Here is a 23575-nt window from a genome sequence, read left to right on the forward strand (position 1 = left end):
TGTGTGTGTGTGTGTGTGTGTGTGTGTGTGTGCGCGCGCACATATGCATGGGGAGTAGTGGAGGTGGTGCAGGATAATAAATACTGTGAGGGTGAAGGAACACCCCCCTGAGCTAGCAGGAGGGTGTGGCAGCAATTTACAGAGCCTGGGGAGGACAGTCCAGGGACAAGGAGGTTCACAGCTGGCTTGGAGGCTGAGATGTCCCCATCAGCACAAGAAGCCAAAGAAATTGGAGGAACGAGGGGGTGGGCCCACGAGCATGGGCATCTGGTTCCTGTGGGTGATCTTGATCTGGAAGGGAAGGAAGGACATTCAGAGGCAGGACCTGGTGCCTTGCGGCTACAGCAGCAGAGACTTGGGGGAAAATCTGTTCAGGGTCCTAGAGAGGCCACAGTTGGAAGGCCAGGGGCTGAGAAATCAGGATTTAGGAGGAAGGTGCACAGGGGAACTTCAGGCCTCAGAAGGAAGTAAAGAATCCATGGAATGGAAATTTAGGATCCACAGAGCCCGGGGGTTCAGTTTCTGGCAGGCATAGGCAATACTCACTGTACAAGGTGTCTGCATCCAGGGTTCTCCGTCAATTTGCATGGGGAGGGTTTTTGTGGTGCTGTGTAAGGTCAAGACAAATTGGTGGCGGCCTCTTTGCCAGCTGAGTCCCACAACTCTGTTCCCAGGTTGGCTTTTAGCCCCTTTGTTACCAAGGAAGATCTGGGACAGGCCCTCCCCACCATTCCCATAACCTGTCTGCTTTCCTGGCCCTACTCCTTCCCTCAGAGCCCCCAGCTGGAGTTTTTCTTACTGGAAGGTGATCTCAGAGCACTTGGCCAGCCGATGTCCAGCATTCTTGAGCTTGGTATAGATCTGGCCTATCTCAATTGCACCCTCCAGCCCCACTACTTCCAGCCGCTTGTCACTTAGGTCTGTGGGGTAGGAAGCAGGGAGATAGGTTTTGTAGAAGCAGGGTGCCACCAAAGAGTCATACCTTGCCCTTAGTACCCCCAACCCACCCCCAACTCAGCTCCCAAGGCTGCTCCTCTTACCTGGTACACAGGTCTTCAGAATATCAGGGTCGGTGATGACTTTGGCAGTAGCACCTAAGGCCTGGTTGATCCCATGGATATCGCCATGTGGTCTCTTGGTGTCACCCCAGAGATTGGAGCCACCATGTGTGCTTGGGATGTTCAGCACTGCAATGCCTTCTAGGGACTGGTTGCTCAGATCCAGTGGTTTCCCACAGATCTGAGATGGGGAAAGCACAGATCCTTGCCTCATGGCATCACAATGGCCGTGCCCATTCCCTCCACCAGGTAACACACAGGGAAGGCTAGGATGTGGAGGTTTGTAATGGGTGGAGAGAATGAGGGGGACTGGTGTTTCTTGAGTACTTGGGAAATCAGGATTAGAGAGCTGAGAGGTCAAAGTATAGGTTCAAGAATATGGGAAGTTCCTGAGGGTTCCTGCGGAGGGTGAAATTATTAATAAGATACAAGAAGCTGAAAAGGATGTGGGGTTGGTTCTCAACACACCCACCTCAACTGTCAAAGATTCCTCCAGCTTTTTGCACGTTGAGAAGATAGATTCAGAAGTGGCAAATTCGAAGTACCATAGCTTGTTCTTCATTCTGTGTTGGCCCCAATGCCAGGCCCAGGAGGGACGGGACAAGTTATACAGTGCTGGCAGAGATGGATTAAGTGACAGGGAAAGGGCATCAACCCCCCAACTGCTGTCCCAGCAGGAACAGGGAAGCTTGGTCAAGGGGCTTCCTAGAAGTGTCACTGCCCATCGAAGCCAAAGCTGGTCCTTGCCACTGTGTATGCCCACACTCTCCCTTCCCTCACCTGCTGTTGAACTTCTCAGGATATTTCTCTCGCATGATGTGGAATCGGTGAGCAATAGAGGCATCCTGGGGAGTCCAGGGCAAGTGAGATCAGAGACTGCCTCCTTTCTCAGCACAGAACCCTCTCTCTCACTCTCCAGTTTGGGAGTGATACATCCCACATTCTCTTCCTGCAAATCACACCACTATCCCCCAACTCCTCATTTTCCTGTGTCATGGCTCCCTTAGCTGCTACCTTTCTTTTCTGCCCTCTTCTAGCCTTTCCCTGCTTGACCCCCACTCTCTCCTCTCCCTCCCCTGCCCATGCCCCACTCTACTGACCACACCGATGGAGAAGTAGTTATTGATGATTTGAAAGGGGACTGGGTCACTCTTTTCTTCAGTTTGTTGGGGTATCACCTCCACAGACCATCGATCCATATGTACCACCTTACTTGTCTCTAAATCCTTGAGGATCTTCCCCAGATTCTGTCCCTCATATCCTAAGGATGGGGGAGAAAACAGGTTAGTACTAAGCCCTGGGTCCCAGAGGAGGGAACTCCTCTAAGCTCCCAGATCCACAAATTCTCAGGGATACTATGCTCTTGTGCTGCAGACCCTACCAGCCCTAAGCACAAAAGGGCAGGGTGCTCAGTCACAGCTTCCATGAACCAGTCTTAAGGTCAGACACTTACTGACCCTTTTCTCCACACTGTCACTGTCATGGAGGGTGAAAGTTTCCAATGGGTGTGCACATGTAACAGTAATGCCAAAGTTCATCTGGAAAAGTAAAGAAAATTGCCAGGAAAACGAAAAGTGCTGAAAAAGATGAGTGATGAATGGGAATGATCTCTTTCTCTGATGCTTTCTCTTCTCCCAGAGAGAACACAGTATAAAGCAACAGTATCAAAACAGGCTGATACTGGCATGAATGCCATGAATAGAGTAAAAAGTTCAACAGTAAAGGACAGAGTGCCCCAGAAATAGACTCGAATGTATGTGGGAATTTAGTATATGATGACATTTCAAAGAAATGGAAAAAGAAAGATTATTCAGTAAATGGTGCTGGATGTAGAAGTAACAACCCCTGATGCTAAAATAAATTCAAGATGGGTCAAAGAATTTAAATGTAAGCAAAATTTGTACTAGCAGAAAACATGAGTGAATGTTTTATCATTTTTGAGTGGAAAAGCCTTAAAACATAGTATAGCCTAGATGGGCGGGGCGAGACTGGCTATATGTATATGTATAGCTGAGTCCCTTTGCTGTCCATCTGAAACTATCACAACATTGTTAATCAGCTGTATGCCAAAAATATATAAAATTTTTTATTTTCTAAATATTTTTATACAATAAAAAATTTAAAAAACATAGCATAAAACTTAGAGCCAAATAAGAAGGCCAATAAATCCAATCATATTAAAATTAAATTAAAAATTTCTGAAATCAAACAAAAGTTAAGCAAATATATTTAGAATTTTCAAAATTGACATAAAATAAACAGAAATAGTCCTGACCAAAAGAAAAAAAGGCCCAAACATACAACTTCTGTATGGTTAAATAAACACACACCTTTAAAAAAAGACAAACTGGGAAAAAGTACCTGCAGCACATATAACAGACTAATTTATCCAACATTTGAAAAGTACTTACAAAATACTATATTCAAAAAGTCAATAGAAAAATGGGCAAACAACTCAAGCCAATCACAGAAGAAAAAATATGCATGGCCAATATGCTTATTACAGATGCTTAGTATTACTAATAACTAAAAGAATTTTAAATTAAAACTGTAAAGTAGTTAACTTTTTGTTGCCTATGAGATTGACAAATTATAAAGAGGCTGAGAAAACCAAGTGTTAATGGGATTATGAATAAACTGGCACTCTCATCTGCTGTTAGTTGGAGCATAAATTGGTATTTCATTTTTGGAAAACAATTTGGCAACTTTTATTGAAATGTTATCAAAACATATTCTCTGACACAGCAATTCCACTTTCAGGAATTTCTCCTCCAGAAACACAAATGTATATAGAGATGGATGGATGTACAAGGATTTTTGCTGAGGTACTCACTCTCTAAAACAGCGAAAAAAAAGAAAAAAAAATTCTAAATATTCATTAGGAGGGGAAAGCTATATAAATTATGCCAAATCCATGCCATGAAATAATGTGCTGCTATTATAATCTGAATCAAATCTCTAAGAAATAACTTGGAAAGTTCCCCAAGACATATTCAAAGAAAAAAGAAGTGCCAGGACAGTGTGTGATCCCATTTGTTTGTTTAAAAGCTCTGTGTGTTTGTGTAAACAGAAAAATGAGTGCAAATAGGGAAGAGTGGTTATCTCTGGGGAGGAATGTGGAATTTGGTGAGGGGGTAGGGAAGAGGAAACTTTTATGTGAAGACTCACATATTTTACTTTTTAAAATCTTTCACAGTGAAAATGTACTGATGCAATATTTGTATAATTTTTAAAAGATAAAATAATCAGTAAAATGTTTATACTCTTTGAGCCAGCAATTCCACTTTTAGAAATCTCTCCTAGAGAAATTCTCACAGCTGTGTACAGAGATAGATTGTAGCATGGTATGTGATTAAAAAATTGAATGCTACCCAGATGTCTATCAATATGAGACTAGTTAGGAAGTTCCCTGGTTGTCCAGTGGTTAGGACTCGATACTTTTACTGCCAAAGCCCAGGTTCAGTCTCTGTTTGGGGAACTATAATCCTGCAAGCCTCATGGTATGACCAAAAAAAAAAAAAGGGGGGGTGGAGGGGGCTACTTAAATAAATTATGGCATATTCACACAATGGAATGCTGCTCAGTAGTAAGAAAAAGTGAGGCGAACCTGACCATATTGAAATATGATAACTAAGATGAACCATTTATTTAAAATATAAAAGAGAAACATCAATACGGGAATGGCAACTCACTCCAGTATTCTTGCCTGGAGAATCCCATGGATGGAGTAGACTACACAGTCCACGGGGTTGCAAAGAGACAACTGAGTGACTTAACTAACTAACTAACTAACTATTGCTTAAATACATATTAGTGTGTGTCTAGAGAGAAAAATATGGAAGAACAGACTCCAAAACTTGAGGGAGTAGATTCCAGGGAACTTTCATTTTCTTGGCAAGTATATCTGAGATGATCAAACCTGTGCCTCTTGCAGTGGAAGAATGGAGTGTTAACCACTGAACCACTGGAGAAGTCCTGAATTATTATTATTATTATTTTACCATGTGCATGTATTATTTTTGTAATCAGGAAAAAAAAAAAGATTAAAAAAATATCTTTACTTCCTCACATGTCATCAATGGTTCAACCCACTATAATTTGCCTTTCTCAATACCACCCTGTGAAACTCTTCTGGCAAAGACTGCCAGTGATTCCTGCCAAAACCAACAGTATATCTTTACTTTCCATTTTAATTCATGAAACTCCTCACTTAGCCTTTAAAATACCACCAAATTACAGAGGACCTATTCTGTTTTTTCTTAGTCTCTGTGGTAAGCAAAACAATGGCCCTTCAGGGAAGTCCACAACCTAATCTACAAAATTGGCGAATAAATGGCAAAAGCGACTTTGCAGACAAGATTAAACTAAGGACTTTAAGGTGAGGAGATCATCCTGGATTATCTGGCTGGGCCCTGTGTAATCACAGGGCTCATTATAAGAGAAGTGAAGTCACTCAGTTGTGTCCCCATGGACTGTAGCCTACCAGGCTCCTCTGTCCATGGGATTTTCCAGGCAACAATACTAGAGTGGATTGCCATTTCCTTCTCCAGTGGATCTTCCCGACACAGGCTTGGAATCCAGGTCTCCCGAATGGTAGACAGATGCTTTACCATCTGAGCCACGAGGGAAGTCCATTATAAGTGAAAGAAGGCTACAAGGGAGAAGAATCATGGAAGGAGATATGACAAAGAAGCTTGGAATGATAACACTGTTGGTTGGAAGGTGGGCCATGAGCCAGAGAACGCAGGCAGCCTCTAGTAACTGGAAAAGGCAAGGCGAGGGATTCTCCCCTAGAGCCTCTAGAAAAAAATACAGCCCTGTATTATATTGGAATATAGCCAGTTAAGAATGTTGTGATAGTTCCAGCCATATACATACATGTATCCATTCTCCTCCAAACTCCCCTTCCATCCAGGCTACCACATAACAGTGAGCAGTTCCTTGTGCTATTCAGAAGGTCATTGCTGGTTATCCATTTTAAACATAGCAGTGTGTACATGTTGATTCCAAATGTCCTAACTATCCCTTCCCCCAACTCTTCCCCCTGGTTACCATAAGTCTGTCCTCTAAGTCTCTGAGTATGTTTTCACCCCTGCCAAGATTTTAGCTCAGTGGAAATGATTTTGTATTTGTGCCCTCCAGAACTGTTATGATAATAAATCTGTGTTGATTTAAGGCACCATGGTGATTTGTTACAGCAGCAATAGGACACTAATACAGACTCCTTTAATAATTCATCTTCTTCTGTTCAACCTTTAAATAGAATGTTTACCAGGATCTGGCTGTCCTTATCTACCTTCTCTTCTTATCTCTTTCCCTGGGTAACTAGTCTCCTCTGAGGATATCAATTATCTCTTTGGAGCAGATGTCTCTCAAACACGTATCTTCAGCCCTGACTTCTCTCCTAAATTCCTAAAGTCAAGTTCTAACTACCCACCACGCATCTCCATCTGGGGGCTCCACTGATACCTGAACTCAATATATCCAAAACAGAATCTACCTTTCTTCCTTAAATTGGTCCTCCTTCTAAATTCCCTGTCTTAATAAATAGTACCCCATCTGCTTAGTTCACAAACCTGGAAAATGTCTTAGACTTGTCTTCACCTCATCCCCCACAGTCTATCAGTACCAAGTACTGTGGCTTCTCCCTCATGACTCCACTGGTCATGCTGCCTTTGCTTCTGTGTTCATCTTCTCTTGACTGTGTACTGTGCTCAGTGTCCAACTCTGTGCGATCCCATGGACTGTAGCTCACCAGGCTCCTCTGTCCATGTCATTTTTCAGGCAAGAATACAGGAGTGGGTTGTTGTTTCCTCCTCCAGGGGCTCTTCCCAACCCAAGGATCGAACCTCCATCTCCTGTGTCTCCTACATTGCAGGCACATTCTTTACCCACTGAGGAATCAACTAGACTACTGCAATTGAGGTATTGCTTCCTGCCTCCAATCCATTCTCCATAGAGCTCCCAGAGCAGTATTCCTTTCATCAATCCCTCTTCGAATCTTAGGATTTTTTTCAATATCAACACAAATTTTCATTAGTGCTGTATTCAAATAATTATTTTCATGGTTCAGATGGAATTAGCAGAAACTGCTATGAGATCTCATCTGCAAAGCACAAAGTGAAAGGACATCCCTGGTGGTCCCAGGACTAAGACTCTGAGCTCCCAATGCCAGAGGCTGGGGTTCAATCCCTGGTCAGGGAACTAGATCCTGCACGCCACAATGAAGGGTGTGCATGCTGCAACTAAAGATCCTGCAAGCCACAACTAAGATTGGGTGCAGCCAAATAAATAACTAATAAATAAAATAATTGTATGTTTCTTTAGAAAAAAAAAGAGTGAAGATTCAAAGTTCATGATTTCAAAGAGTCTAATACTGCAATGAAACCAAAGTCAGGAATTTCCCTGGTGGTTCGATGGTTAAGAATCTGCTTTCCAATGCAGGGAACACGGGTTTGGGAAGATTCTCATGCCTCAGGGCAATTAAACCCGTGTGTCACAACTACTGAGCTGGCACCTAGAGCCCATGCTCCATAACAAGAGAAGCCTTGCAATGAGAAGCCTGTGTAACACAACTAGAGAGTAACCCCTGCTTGCCGCAACTAAAGAAAAGCTCAAGTAGCAATGAAGACCCAGAGCAGCCAAAAAAAGAAAAAAGACCCAATGCAGCCAAATAAAATAAATAAATGTTTGGAAAAACAGTAACTGTAATGAAAAAAGAAACAAAGTCAGATGTTGAGAATTTAAGAATACCCCTCCAAAAATGGTCATATGTTTACATACAAGATTCAAATGACTATATACAGAGATATCTCTACTTTCTGGAGTAATATTTTATATGAAGAGTAATTTTGGATTTCCCTCGTGGCATAGTGGATAAGAATTCTCCTGCCAATTCAGGAGACACAGGTTTGAACCCTGGTCTGGAAAGATTCCACAGGCTGCAGAGCAACTAAGTCCATATGCCACAACTATTGAGCCCATGTGCTCCAACCACTGAGCCTGAGAGCCACAGCCACCGAAGCCTGCGCGCCTAGGGCCTGTGCTCTGCAACAAGAGAAGCCACCACAGAGAGAAGCCTGAGCACCACGACGGAGATGGCCCTGCTCGCTGAGACCAGAGAAAGCCCTTGCAAAAGCAACGAAAACCCAGCGCAGCCAAAAAAAAGTTTATTACATACAAAGTAATATGTGAGGAGAAGGGGACGACAGAGGATGAGATGGTTGGATGGCATCACTGACTCGATGGACATGAGTCTGAGCAAACTTCGGGAGTCAGTGATGGACACGGAAGCCTGGCGTGCTGCAGTCCATGGGGTCCCAAAGAGTCGGACACAACTCAGTGACCGAACTGATAGAAAGTAATATATATATGTATATATATATATACCTATATATATATTTCATGAGTTCCAGAGTTCCTCATGGTTCAGAGATGGTACATTCAAATGCCTCAGAGGCTAGAAAGGTAAAGTGAATGAGTAGCAGGGAGCTGAGAGGATTATGGTGAATTGAAGAATACATGACCCATTTTTAGATATAGCCAAGGTCAAAAAAGTTTAAAACTTTGCAAGGCAAACATCCTAGTATGAAACAGCACGAATCATGTCTATGGGCTGTCAGCTTTCAGCGTCTGGCAGGATGAAGTTAGAAACTCCGCAGCATTCATGACCCTCCGTTATCTGAACCCCGCTTCAGTCGGTCTTCCCTCTCCCCACAGCCCACTGTGCGCCCTAGTCCCAGTCACAGTGAGTGACTCACACTTCCCAAAATGCACCACCATGTTGTTTAGTGGCTCTGCTGATCTTACACAACTTCTTTCACCTAGAATACCTTTCTCTCCTTAGCAAGCTCCCATTCCATAATCTCCTGTGAGATCTCAAAGCTGGACTCTGAATCCAAGAGCCTCAACTCCAAGACAACTTCCTCATTCCAAGACAGTTTCAACCTTCCCTCACACTGACCTCTTTATCTATCAATACCATCCCTCAAACCTTCTCTTCTAAAAAAAGACTAGAAATGGGAGAGCCCTAAGGGGAATGTTGCAATAGACTTGGGAAAAAAAACTATGATGAATGAATGAATGATTTCTGACTGTAGTTGATCTTTGAATAACATAGGGGTTAATCTGAGTATAACTTCTAGCCAGCCCTCCAAATCCACTGTTCCTCTGCATCTGTGGATACAACCAACCAAGGACTCTGTAATCCTGTAACACTTACTACCAAAAAATATCTTCAGTAAGTGCATCAGCACAGTTCAAGATCATGCTGTTCAAGGGCCAACTGTAATTGGCTGAGTAAATGAATGAGCCACAGCCAAGTTCCCTGCTAGCTTCATCACTCAGTATCTGGCTTAACTCTTGTACATAGCTCTTACATATAGCTCTTTCTTATTCCCACATTGTCTTCTCCACCCACATTTTCTTTGATTTTGAGCTCTAAGACCTGGGAGAAACAAAAGAGTATTTTCAAGATTATAGGGAAGAGGACTGTCACCCTTGACCCCTCAGGTCCTTGGCTTCTTCCAGAGCCCTCTTCCTTTGAGACGATCTACTTTAGGACCCACCTATCTGTGCCTCTCTTCTCCACCAACACTTTTTCTTCACCAGATGCCTAAATGCCTATTTTAAATTAAAAAAAAAAAAAACAACTTTTGGCTGCTCTGCATGGGATGCGAGATCTTAGTTTCCTAACCAGGGATTGAACCTGTACCCCCTGCAGTGGAAGCTTGGAGTCTGAACCACTGGACCACCAGAGACGACCCCTAAATGCCTTCTCTATGTGCCTTCCCCTTCCTACCCAACTCCCTCACTCCCCTGTGCTTAGCCGCTCAGTCATGCCCAACTCTTTGTGACCCCATGTACTATAGCCCACCAGGCTGCTCTGTCCATGGGGATTCCCCAAGCAAGAATACTGGAGTGGGTTGCCATACCCTCCTCCAGGGGATCTTCCCAACCCAGGGATCGAACCCAGGTCTCCTGCATTGCAGGTAGATTCTGTACTGTCTGAGCCACCAGGGAAGCCAATGATTACTGCAGTGGGTAGCCCATCCCTTCTCCAGGGGATATTCCCGACCCAGGAATCAAACTGGGGTCTCCTGCATTGCAGGCAGACTCTTTACTAGCTGAGCTACCAAACAGTTTCTAACCACTTACCTCCTCCCCATCTTAGGCAACGAGCCAGATCATTTCCAGTGCCCAGGGGCAACACAGCAACAGGAGGCACAAAAGGCAAGTTGGCTTTGTCTGGGGAGGCAGGTGAGGAGATGGATGGAGAGAGTTAGCTCTGGAGGGACACTGCCCCGGGCCCAGCCTGAAGCCTCTCCCTTCACTGACCAATGGACTCTAGAATCCAGCCTACTGTGCCATCTCCGCCGCACACCAAAATCCTGTAATCAGGAACATCTCTGAAGAATCTGAGTCTGAGACAAAAGGTGAAAGGGAAAATGAGGAAGGCTATCAGGACTAAGTCTACCCAACTCTTGGACAGGCAGAGTAAGTACTTATTGTCTCTCATTCCTTATAATGCCCTTTCCCTTTGTCAAAAGACTTGCTTCTATTAAGGCTAGAAAAAGTACAACCTTATAGCCACTCCTCAGTGAAGAGAGAGAAAGTTATCTCTTTCCATTGAGCGCAGAGCAAAGATGAGCCAGAGAATTCAGGGTTGGGGGTACCCAGCAAAAGCAGCATTGTGAAGTCTGGTTTTCTGGGCTCCCTTGGCCCTTCCCTCCCAACATGCACTCTTTCCTGGTCTCTTCCAACGTACACAGAAAGGCAGACACACCCAACCCTGTGATACAGCCCCTAATCTATCCTCACCCTGGCTCAGGACCATCCTTTAGGAGGTTGAACACCTGTCGAGGATTCAGCAGATACTGGAATTTCCAAAGCACCCTGTGTGGGGAAAAAGGAAAGCTCATGGAGGGGATGGACATTCTGTATTCCACTCTTTTTGTGTGGCATACAGAACCTTAGTTCCCCAAAAAGTGATGGGATCCCTGCCCACCCCAGTGGAAGCTCAGAGTCTTAACCACTGGACCTCCAAGGAAGTCCCTATACTCCACACTCTTAATGTCCTTAAGGTATGTCCCCTCCATACATACAGATTCCCAACCTCTGCTGGTCTTCTCCCTCGATTTCACAAAGCCTATTCTATCTCTCCTCACCTCTCGCCTTGCTTCCCGCCACTCTTGGGGTTCACAAAGACCAGAAGTGGGTGGGTGTTAGAAACAGGATCAATCTGCATTGAGGGAAGAAAACAAGGATAAGGAAAGCAGGATTTTGTCAGAGTGAAGATGGACCCTAGAGACAGGGGCAGAGGGCTGGCTTCCCCCCAGAAGGCTTTCCCCTCCCCTCCCAGGTAGCAGGCTCCAGCATCCAGGTTTCCTCCCATGAAGTCCCCACCATGAAGCCCTCTTGGCCCTGTACCCGCAGAGCCTCAGAAGTGCTCAAACTTAAATCATCCATGGTCTTCTGGCTTATTTTGCTAGTTTTACGTTCCTGTCCAGAGGCCTAGGAAGGGAAGGAGGCAGAGGGAAGGAAAACTGGATTGTGTGACTCCATAAACAGATGAGTCTGACTTGAATCCTAGAAATATAGGCTCTCTGCTCTAAGTGACATTGTATGTGTCCATGTTTGAAGTGGGGAAGCTCTCCTGCTCCCTTCCCAAGTGCTGCCCAAGAGTCTCACCAGGACGCTGGGATAGATGGAAGATGGAGGCAGGATGTGATCTCGGAGCAGCCCACAGTCACACTCATGGCCCATGGCTGGAAGGCAGTCATCATGGATCTGAAAGACAAGGCAGGCATGGAGAGATCGTGAAGGGAACCCCATCACCTGTCAACTTGCAGTCTAGTACAACCAAGGCTGTTAGGGAGATGTGCTGGAGGAGGTGGGGGTGGGTGGTGCGGTGGCTGGGTGGGGTGGAAAGGCCGGCTCATTGAGGGGCCCAGAGCAAGGCTGGGCTGATAGCTCCCAAACTGACCTCTAGGTGGCACCACACACAATGCAGCCCAACCAGACTGTGGTAGATCCGGATCTTTTTCTGACAGCGGTCACACCGTCCAGATTCACAGCCTCCTCGCACCCACACGTGTGATTGGACCTTGGGGAGAAAGGCAATCTCTTGTCTGAGAGGGTCTGAGGCAGGGACTCGGGGAAGGTCTCAGGGCAGCAACGGTCAAGACCCAGGACCAGGATGTGGGTGGTGATTGAGTGGGCATGGGATCACTCACACCAATGTCCTTCCGAGACTTGGCGTAGGTGCTGACTTCACAGGGCAGGGCCTTCATGGCACACTGGTCGTGAACGATGTATTTACAGACTGGGCCAGAGGGAGAAAGGTCAGTACCTTAGCTGCTGCCCTCATCCCTTATTTCCTCCTTACCTGGGGGCCAGGCAGCATCACTCATTGCAGCTGACGTCTAACCCCTTGCTGTGAGGGTGTGGCACAGAATTAAAGTTTGGGGTGGACTTGGACTTGGACTCACCTCCAAGACCTGGGTCTTTTGCTCACTCTTCCCCCTGAAAGAGCAATTGCTACCAAATGCTCAACCCCACTCCATTCACGTGTCAAGAAACTGAGCTGGATGATGTAAAAGGACGCCCAGATATAACACCACCAAAAATAATAGCTAATTTTTATTGCAGACTTAATAGTAGGTACAGGCAGTGAATGGAGTACTTTTCTGGCATCAACTTATTTAATGCTCATATTACCTCATCTTCAGTTGAAGAAACTAAGACTTAAAGATGTTATGTGGCTAGACCTGGACGCAACTTAAATGTCCATGGATAAAGGCCTGGATAAAGAAGACGTGCTATGTATATACAATGGAATATTACTCAGCCATTAAAAAGAATGAAAGAATGCCATTTGCAGCAACATGGATGGACCTAGAGAATGTCATATGAGCGAAGTAAGTCAGACAGAGAAGGAGAAATATCATATGACATTCCTTATATGTGGAATCTAAAAACGAAATGATACAAATGAACTTATAAAACAGAAAGAAACTCACAGACTGAATGCATGAACTTATGGTTGCTGGGGAGAAGGGACAGTTAGAGAGTTTGGCAAGGTCATGTACACACTGCTATATTCAAAATGGATAACCAACAAGGACCTATTGTACGGCACATGGAACTCTCTTCAATGTTATGTGCCAGCCTGGATGGGAGGGGGGTTGTATGGCTGAGTCCCTTTGCTGTTCACCTGAAACAATCACAACAAGGTCATATAACCAGTCACTGGCAGAGCCCAGGATTCAAACCCAGGTCTCTCGGAGTTCAGAGCACCGTGTTCCCAAAGATAGCTGGGCTGCCCCTCTGCTCCCACACTTCTAGGCCCCATCACTCACGGTTACAGCTCAGCCCCTGTTTGCCAAGACCAATGCTCGACTCGCACAGGTTGCAGTAGACTGGTCGGGGGAATCTCTTGGGTCTCCACATGTGCTGCCCATTGTCCTTCAGGGTCTGGGAGGGCACAGCAGACACTAGGGCATGTCTAAGCCCTTAGAGCCAACTTTGGCAAGCACAACCCAAGACAACTGTTTTTCCCATCCTCACAAATCTCTCCTACTCACCATCTCCAGGCCCAGCAGCACGAGCAGTGGCACGGTGGTGGCCCCAGCCCGGAGCCACTCAGCTAGGGAGACAGAGCCACTGCCATCATAGTCAATCGCTTTCATCATCTCTTGAAGAATCTGAGCAGAGAAGGCAGGGAGGTAGACTTCTGGGGTGAGTAACCCCTCACTTCTACTGCCCCCTAGGACACTCAGCCTAGCCATCCTAGCCGAGGGCAACCAAGCTGCCTGTCAGAAATGGGGGAGGACAAATAAAGGACTGACTAAGGAGGAAGTATAAGAAGGGACATGCAGAAGGGACTGCCTTACCGGCCTCAGCTCAGACACATCCCAATCCAGGTATTCAGCCATTCGCATCATCTGTATGATGATTCTGTCCACTTCCTGGGGGCCAAGAGGGTAAGAGCCATAGCCATATCCCACCTCACTACCACTGTCCAAACTCTCTAGAGATCAAGGTTCCACCCACAGACCCCCTCTCATTCTCAAGTGCCTCCGCCAAGTAAATGAGTGCCTATGTGTTTATCTTTGCAAAAGAGTCCCCAAATCATGTCTTCAGCATCCACTTCAGGCGTCAAGAGCTTGGGTTTTGGTTGTTTAGTTGCTAAGTCATGCTCTTTGTGACCCCATGGAGTATATATAGCGCACAAGGCTCCTCCATCCATGGAATTCTCCATGTAAGAATACTGGAGTGGGTTGCCATTTCCTTCTCCAGGAGATCTTGATCCAGGGATTGGACCTGAGTCTCCTGCACTGGCAGGCAGATTCTTTACCACTGAGCCATCAGGGAAGCCCCAAGAGCTTGGGACCTACTCCTAAATTTAGTCCTGGAGGACTCAGCTTCTCCCTCTAGCTTCCTCTTCTTAAGGTCCTGGAAGAGTTGGGACAGGAAGGCACAGACAAACGGACACATACTCCCTTGCCCAGCATACAGGTCCCCCAACTCACTGAGCTGTCCAGGATCCCATTTCTGTCCGTGTCGTACAGCTTGAAGGTGACTGTGGGGTGTTTTAGGGGTCAGTTTGTGAGGGATATCCAAAGAATTCATAACCGAATCCAGGGGAAACAAAGAGATAAGGAGAGACTGTTTGGATGAAGAACCCAGGACTTGCGGCTGGGGCTGGGACTGAGACAGGAGACAAAAAGGGAGGGGCAACAGTATACACCTCCCAAATCCCAAGAACATCCTAGGTCACCCACATGAAAATATACAAGACATGGAAACTAGGGTGACTCTGGTGGATGGCGTTAGGTGTAAGGAGTCTGGGGAAACAAAGGAAATGGGGCCCATTCTCTGACCCACCTTTGTCTGGCTAGGGAATGCCCTCTTTCCCTTCACCTTTCCTCCCCCCTCCCAGTCCAGAATGGCAACTCACACTCTAGCTTGTCTTCCGGCCGGCCACCCTCCAGAAGAGAAAAGTAGCAGGAGACATCACTGAGACATACCACATCTGGTCACAAAAAGTGCAGCAGATCTCAGGTTGGGGCTCCCTCCATCTGGCTCTTCTCTTTTCCTTTGTTTGTTTCAACTCTCCCCTTTCACCTTTCACTTTTCTCCCTCTGGCTCCTAGACCAGCCTGGCTACCCTCTACCTCTCCCTCCCACCACCTTGCCCCCAAGATGTGACTCAGTTCAACTCTTACTCCCCAAACTCCCACGTGATTTGACTTTTCTTCCGGGCTGGAGGCCCAGCCCAGTCCCACCCACGTGTGACTATACCTTCTCTTACAGTGTCTTCTATGTAGTAGCCAGTCTGGAAGGACTGAAACAGTGCCTGGCTTAGGTGATCTGGAACATTATCCACTTCCAGGTAGATTTTCAGGAATTGCTGGAACCCCTCGTATCCAATGGCCTATGATGATAGCAAGCATTACCCCAGGGAGATCTGCGGGATGGGAGTTGGGGACTGCATTGGGAGTGGTGGGGACATGACAATAAATGCAGAGAAGCATCCAAGGCAGAAGTGTGGTTTATTGGGCTAAGTCCTGAGTTCACAGAATCTCATTTTGTCCTAAAGTAACAGCTGCAGTAACCATGGGTGCTGGGAGAATCTGGAGAGAGGACAGTAAGGGTTCGGCCAGAATAATCCCTGGAAGTTGGGGATCCCAATCAAGTAGCAAAAACAAAGGTGGGAGGAATTGCTGAAGGAGACGATTTCCCAGTGGCCACTTACATCTCCTTGGAGATATTCAGCCATTTCACCATCCTCAAAGAGCTTCAGGACATCACTGACCTTTTTGGTGGAGTCTAGGGAGTGAAGAGAGGGAAGACAGCATTATTCTGCTTCAGATTTTCCTACCCTCTGCCAGTCACCCCCCCAGACATCCAACTGGAAAGAAGATTCCAGCGAGATGAAAAAGAAACTTCAAGAAAAAACAGAGAAATACAGAGAGAAAAACCTTTCAGATCCTCCAAAGTGGTTGCCCTCTTTACTTCTCTTCTCTGAGATTTGAAGCAGGCAGTTAAGATTTAGAGAAGGTGACTAGAAAGCTAAGACCCCAGATGTCTCCCCATTTGCCTCCCCTCCTTCTCCCAGTCAGGCATATCTCAAGAGAATCCAGTCTCAAGGCCACTAGGGAAAAGAGGAGGGGCTGGGGGGAATGAGGAGGAGGGATTGTGTAAGGGTAAGGTCTCCAGGATTGAATGACTGAGAGGAAAGACTCACATTCCATGTATTTTTGCAGCTGGGCAAAATCACTGGGGCTTATTAGGCCCCTCTCCTTGGCCATCTTTCTTTTTTTCTTAAGGATGAACACAAAGGCAGCTTGGTTGTAGTACTTCTGGAAGATGACAAGAGCATGTGGAAGGACTGACCGACTCTCGGTGCCCTTTTGCTTCTGTCTGCTCCATTCATTCCCCACTCCTATTACTGTTTCTCTTCCTTCTGTGTCTCTGAGACCCTCCCCAAGTATCCTCCTTTCCCTGTTACTCTCCTTTGTGTCTCCATCTCTCCCTGACAGTGTCTGTTCTCTGTGTCTGTTTCTCTGACTCATCCTTGACTCCATCTCCAACATTTCTGGATCCTTCTCCAGCTCTCTGATTTCTCCCCGTCTGTCTTGATTCATCTCTTGACCACTCTCACTTCCTCGCCCCCACCCCCGCTTTCCTAGGCTACAGCGTCTCTTTGGGTGTGTCCTTTGGCCGCTTTTCTACCTTTTCTCCCTCCACTCTCAATCTCCGCAATCTCAGTTTCGGCCGGCCCTGAGCTCAGTCCCATCTCCCCTTCCTTTCGGGATCCGCAGTCCCGGCCCTGCGCTGGTTCTCACTGAGATGGCCGCACGCCTCCCGGGCCACGACCCCATATTGCTCCGCCTCCAGCCCTGGTCCCCAGCCCCGCTCAGCCACCACTCCCAGAGTCACCCACGCCCCGCAACGACCTCTAGCGCTTCTGATGCGCGCGACAAGAACCAGCTCTAGCCGGGCCCCCGGGCCCCGGCCCCGGCCCCGCCTGTCTGCGTCTTGCGGAGCTCCACTGGGGAAGGGCGGGCCCCAAGCAGGAGACAAGTGGGAGGAGGTAGGGGAAGAAGGCGCTGAGCATCAGCTCCAGGACCGTTGTGCTGAGTGAAGGAGCTTTCTTTCCACCCTGCTAGGTTGGCAGTGTTTAGGGAGCCCCAGCATTCAGCTGTGGGACTCAGGAACCAAGGAGGAGCCATCGTGTGGATCATGACCACTGTTGACCCAGGGGCCAAGCTGCAGGGGGCAACTTGCCTTGAAGATTCAATAACAGCAGTAACAATAATAAATTACATTAGCATAGTACAGCACCACTTTGGAGTCAGACAGAACTGGGGTTAGTCATATGGGGATTCCATTCTTAGCTCTGATACCATCGTGTGACTTGGGCAGGTTATATCTATAAAATGGGGAGAATGATGTCTATCTTTCATAGTTGCGAGGATTAAGTCAAATAATGTATGAGAAAAAAAAAGAAAAAGAATATGAAAAGTACCTAGTATAACACCTGGCATATATAGAAGGTCTATAAGGAATGGTAGTTATTATTGTATTAAGAAGTAAAATCAAACTCTATGAGATAAGAAATCATTGGTATAGCCATTCTATAGATGAAAAAAACTGGAGCTCAAAGAGGTTGGGACTTCCCATGGCAGGTGACAAGTGGAGGCGCCAAGGCTCCAACCCAAGAACTGTGCGGTGCGTTGCCCCTTTACCCCCCTCCCCACTTCCCACACACCCACACCCCCCTCTGTCCTTGTGTTCCACTCTCCCCTTCACACACTGCTTTCTAGTCTCACTGCCCTCCTTTTTGTTCCTCAAGCACAGGAAGTTCTTTCCTGCTCAGGGCCATGAGACTTACTGTTCTGTCTGCCTGGAACACCCTTCCCTGCTCTTGGCAGAGATGACTTCTTGCCTAAGCTGAAATGTCACCTCCTCCAAGAGACTTTTCCAGCTCATTCTGTCCTAAGGCAGGCCCCCTCCTTTACATAGCAACCTCTTTTGTTTCCTTCACAGAACTTATCACAACTGGAAATTATCTTGTCAATTTATTTGCTTCTTTGTTTACTGTTTGTCATCTCCTACCAAAATGTAAGTTTCACAGGGCAGGAGCTTATCAGACTTGTTCACCACTCTGTCCTCAGTTCCTAATGCCCATCATGTTTTAAGTGTTCTGTAACAGTTGTACAGATAGTTGTATCGTATCAAGTTAGGGAGTCATATTTGGAGAATATTAATCCAAAAGTGATAAATGGGATGCTAGAACATCCATCTGGACAGCGAGGGGAATATGAGAAAACGTGGAGCACATGTGGTGGTGGTGGTGGTTTAGTTGCTAAGTCGTGTCTGACTCTTTGCAACCCCATGAACTGTAGCCCTCCAGGCTCCTCTGTCCATGGGATTTCCCAGGCAAAAATATTGGAGTGGGTTGCCATTTCCTCCTCCAGGGGATCTTCCCAATCCAGGGATTGAACCCAGGTCTCCTGCATTGCAAGCGGATTATTTACCACTGAGCCACTGGGAAGCCTGGAGCACATACAGTAGGTGCTAACTAATTATTTGTTAGATGATGAATGATGCTTAAAAGCCACTTACTTTGGTACTCAACCCAAGGCCCTAACCTTCTGTCTCACTTCTGCCCCCTTATTTAGGGTTGTTGGGGCAGGCTCAAGGAGGCGGTTAGGGCCCACTAAAATTTCTTTTCTGATGATGCAAGAACCTTCTCTGCAGCCTCTGCATTTGGGACATCTCTGCCATATACCACCACGTATAGCATTCCTATTCTGGACACTCTCTGGGAACACTTAGAAGCAGGTACTGAGACACTAATATTCTGAAGAAAGGACTCCACCCATCTGGCCCTTTCAATGACTGTAATCTAACTTCTCCTGCCAACAGATCTAATGAATACATAATTGTCTTATGGTTAATGGGGCCTGTATGGCTTAATTAGCCTCTGATTACCCCTGGGAATTCTTAGATGGCTCCAGGGTTCTAGGAAATGGAATCTGAGAGAGAAAATGACTGAGTGAGCAAGCAAGGGGCAAACAGGAAAGGCACAATGCTCCTCTCTTGCCTGTCTTTTCAAACCCTCCAGATCTTAAATGTAGTATATAGTAGAAGTTAAGAGAATGGATTTTTGAATTAGATAGGCATGGATTAGAATTCTAGCTCTTGGATGAGTTATTTCATCTCCCTGAACCTGTTTTCTTATCCGTAAAATGGGTACCTGGAGAAATCAGTCACCACGTGGAGATTAAACAAGGTAAAACATGCAATATACTTAGCAAATTGAATGGCACAGAGAAAGAACTCAATAAACATTAGCTTGTTGTTATTATACAAGGGTGGTACCTAGAGAAACATATCTGAATATTAGGAAAAATGATGCCTTGGACCCAGGATGGCATAAATTCCAAGGGACTCCCAGCGGCAGGGAAGCCCAGTTGTACAGCTTCCCACTTGTGCCATGTCTCAGGCACAGACATGTAATATCAAGATCCTGCACTTTGCCTCTGGGAGGGTGAGGAGGTGGCTATAGCAACTAAACGATCAGGGTCCGACGACACCTCTGGGCTGAGACCTTGGACATAAAGCCTCCTGGGATTTTTTCAGGTGTCCAGGGCCTTAAAAATCTGAAACAAGTCCAGTTTTGTCCTGCTCCATCCCAACCCTGAAGCTATAACCTGGGCTAGTCCAGGCGAATGCTAGGGCTGGGAGGGTGGGGTCTGCTGCCAGCCTGCCAGCTATTTGTGACTCACTCTTCCCTTCCCTCCTCTGGTTTCCCTGCCTGCCCCTACTAACTTGGGGTGAGAAAGTAAGAAGTTGACATGGAGGCAGAGAATCCTAGAACATCTTCCAAGCTGGGAGGCACCAACTCTCTTATTTTACAGAGGAGAAAACTGCGGCCCAGAGAGAGAACTACTCTCTCAAGGTCACACCCAAACTCTAGACAGTCCATCCTTAGTCCATTCCATTAAATCTTAGTGTCTCTGGTCTTCTTCTAGATCTTATTTTAAACATTAAGTACTAAAATTGCTGGTAACTGAGAGATAAATATGATTTCCAAAGCCTGTGCTAACATTTAAAGTTTCTTTTTCACTTCAATACTCACGGCTCACGTTCAAAGTCATGTAGGTTTACCACTATGTCCCCAGAACACTCAAGCTGATCAGCAAGGAACCCCAAGGGGCAGGCACTCCTCTTTGACCGCCCAGAACAGATTACCTGGACTTCTGAATCCCTTAGCCATTCCAGGGTTTGCATCCTCCTCCTCTTTCTGAGGAGTGGGGGAGGGTCCCTTCTTTCCTGCCCATCCTTGCTATCAGTGACCCCTGAGAAGGAATCATTTGGCTTGAAGCCTTAAAATTTGTTAAGCTTCCACAAACATCGCAGACAGTAGTGTTGTCTGATTAAGGGGGTGCTCTTTGTGTGTGTGTGTTGGGGGGAGTGTCGCTGTGTAGTACAGGAGGAAGTTACAATGTTGGCATGGTTGGGGGATGTGGGTTCATATGGTTAGGAGGTTGGGAAGATGCCCGGTAATATTTGCATGCCTTCCTCCGTAAACCTCATTTTCCCAATTTAAAGGTGAAAAGTGGGATTCAGACCCAGGTAGTTTCAGAAACTTCTCGCTGACAGGTGTAGAAAGGAGAGGGGTGGGAAGCTGGGCACCAGGGGGCCAAACAAGTACCCTTCACCCGTGCAGCGCTGTGGAGGTTCCAAAGCCGAGTTTCCTCCGACTCCGGTCCCGAGGAGCCAGCTTCAGCATCCATCCGAGTAATCAGGGATCCGAGAGATGGAGGGGAAGGTATGGGGAAAACGCTGCCTATGGGGTTCTGGGCCAACCCTCCTGCTGCCCCCGGCTCCTGGCGCAAACCTTTCTAGCTACCCACTCCAGCTGTCACGCTTCCTCCTTCTCGGCCCAGCAGCCCTACCCTAGCCCATGGGGCGTCCCCTCCCGCGGCCTCCGACCCGACCCGCTCGAGTGCGGGAGGGTGGGAAGCGGCGCGGGGCTCGCGGGGTCTCTACCTTGCATGCGAAGGGCGCGCGGTCGGAGCTGGAGCGCCGGCGCGGGAGCTGGAGCTCTAGCTGGGCTGGAGGGGACGGGCCAGGCAGGCGCGGCCGCCGCGGGGCCGCCCCGCTCCTGACGACACAGCTGCCCGCCCCCCGCCCCGGCCGGCCCGCCCGCCAGCCGGCGCCCAGCGCCCCCAACTCGGGGAACTTCTAGTTTACCAGACCCGATTCCCTCCTCCCCCGATCCCCAGATCTCCAGGGCTCTGGTCTGTGCCACTTTCCCCGCATTCCAGCGCTGCTCATCTTCCCGCCCCGGTAACAGCTCTGTTTCTGTCTTTCCAGTAACTTACAGCTTCTCCCGGAATCCCAACCCAGGGAGGCGTAGATAGGTGGGAATGGGAGGGGGAGCCCCCTGATGAGACAGCTTGGCAGTTGCCCACTCAGCCACCGTCTCACCTTCTCCTAAATGCTGCCATCAGGGGACTTCCTTCCCAAGTACTTTCCGTCCACCATGGATTGAATTTATACTCAGGAGATGCTTCAGCAGCAAGGCCAGAGTGCCAAACTGCACATCCTATGACCAAACACTTCCCTGCCACCGCGGGCTCCACACTCCTTGACACAGTTTGAGAATGTCTACCTTTGCCTCCAGTTTTCTCGCCTCCGTTAAACACAAACCCCAGATGTCTCAGATTTGTTTTCCCCAGGCTAAGAACAACTCCTCTCAAGACTCAGATTCTTCCCTTAATTCTGGGGTTAAGGTTCAGGTGCAAAGAGCATTTTCCTCTGTGTCCACCCTTTCTATATGCTCTAACCCTCTCACTTTACCTGCTGGCCTTGGCAGGTGGTGTGGAGGCCCTGGTCAAAAGTCGGGGTGAAAGGAGATCCTTTCAGCTTCTCCTGTTTGGAATCTGCTCCGAGTTAAGGCTCTTGGGGCAGCATGGATGGTGGTGAGGCTGGTAGAGCAGGGGAGAAAGACAGAGGCCTAGGGACTCACTGGTAGGAACTGAGGACCCAGGCATCCAGCTCCCTGGCCCCGCCCCAATGCCGGTCTAACCCCGTCCTACCCTTCATTGAAATAGGACACAGTAACAAAGGCTTGAGTTCCTGGAATCTTCCCTTTTACACCTGGTGGTAGAGAGTAGGGAGCGGGGAGCTCTGATTGGTAGGGTGTATTTGGGTGTTGTGTGTATGTTGTGCGTGTAAGTACACACATACACACGTGTAATATACACATTTTTGGTGGGGGTTGCAGAGAAGGAATGAATACATGAGGCCCTCTAGTGGAAACAGGGATCTAAGCAGCTCTTGACTTTTGAGACTTGGAAGAGAACCCTCCATTTTTATCAGAAATATAGCTGCTGAGTAATAGGGTTTGGAGGATTATTGTTGCATCTGAACTGGAGATCTGAGGTAGGGAGTGGAGACAGCCTGTCTCTCTGCTTCTGTCTCCCCTCTAATCTTAAAAAGACAAGAACCCTGCCACTCTCTATCCTTTGTCTCCCCTTCCTACATATCTCCTTATGGAATCACAAGCACTTTTGAAGGATTATTATGCATCAGGTCCTGTACTTTGTTTTGCAGAACGGCCAAAGACATAGATAGCCCAGCTTAGGGACTGCACCAAAGAGTATGGGTATGTGTGTAAGCCATCCTGAATGATGTAAGAACAGGCTCCCGTAGCCCCTCTTCCAATCAGTTTTATTCTCCTAAGCCCCTCACCTAGAAATCTTGGTATGGTACTAATCCTCAAGGAACTCAGCTTTCCTCGCAAATAACATTTGTAGTGCTACCACCCTATGTACAACGTGTGTTTTTCACTCTCTCATGCTCAGCTATGTTCCTACATGAAGTTAAAGATATTCCCTTTAAGACTTTTTTTGAGACTTCAAAGTGGGGCATGAGATGATGCCTCTAATAAGGAATAAGATGGAATCAATTATACTCTGGGCTTGAGTCTTCTTCAAGATCTGTGCTCCATCATACCTCAGTAACTTACTGGCGGGGGTGAGAGGAAGAAAGGCCAAGAAACATCTAAGGAGGAGGCTTCTAATGCCTACAGTTCCAGGTGCTCATTTCTTTAATCAACCACATCATAAAAATCAGAAAGAAAGAAACCGCAAAGAACAAAGGGAAAGGAAAAAACAACAGCCTTGTTCTCCCCAGCCTCTTCGTTCTCCTCTTCCTCCTGGGGTGGAGGGGGGAGGTGGCACATCCGGGGCTCAGGGCTGGGTCCCAGGCAGGTCTGCTATGCAGAAAATTGAGTTTCACTTCCTGTCAGCCCCAGAGCTGAGACAGGATGTCTGAGGGCACAGTGGGGGGCCTAGGGTTGGGTGGTCAACTGGAGCCACTTTAGGACTGATTCTTGCAGAAAGTACCTCAGATAGTACAGGCAGGAACAATGCATTCCTCTAGTTGTTAGAGACTTCATCTCACTCTTACCTTTAATCATTAGTAACAGGGTTA

At 47.2% G+C, this 23575-nt stretch overlaps 1 protein-coding gene across 1 annotated transcript; it reads right to left on the bottom strand.

Moving 5' to 3' along the window:
• Nucleotides 1-23: 23 nt before the first annotated feature.
• DGKA (diacylglycerol kinase alpha) lies at nt 24-21199 on the bottom strand. Its single transcript, XM_068972229.1, has 24 exons — nt 21125-21199; nt 16308-16422; nt 15816-15889; nt 15362-15494; nt 15019-15093; nt 14591-14640; nt 13952-14026; nt 13643-13762; nt 13418-13532; nt 12293-12381; nt 12043-12162; nt 11748-11846; nt 11487-11570; nt 11225-11298; nt 10878-10952; nt 10395-10480; nt 10215-10304; nt 2159-2319; nt 1839-1903; nt 1531-1621; nt 1041-1239; nt 800-920; nt 547-607; nt 24-291 (listed from the first exon to the last, which is right to left on the bottom strand). The coding sequence occupies exons 2-24, from the start codon at nt 16369-16371 to the stop codon at nt 208-210; spliced, it is 2205 nt and encodes a 734-aa protein (XP_068828330.1). The 5' UTR covers nt 16372-16422; nt 21125-21199; the 3' UTR covers nt 24-207.
• Nucleotides 21200-23575: the final 2376 nt, after the last annotated feature.

The sequence above is a fragment of the Capricornis sumatraensis genome, chromosome 4 (genome assembly GCF_032405125.1).
Source record: "Capricornis sumatraensis isolate serow.1 chromosome 4, serow.2, whole genome shotgun sequence".
Lineage (NCBI taxonomy): Eukaryota > Metazoa > Chordata > Mammalia > Artiodactyla > Bovidae > Capricornis > Capricornis sumatraensis.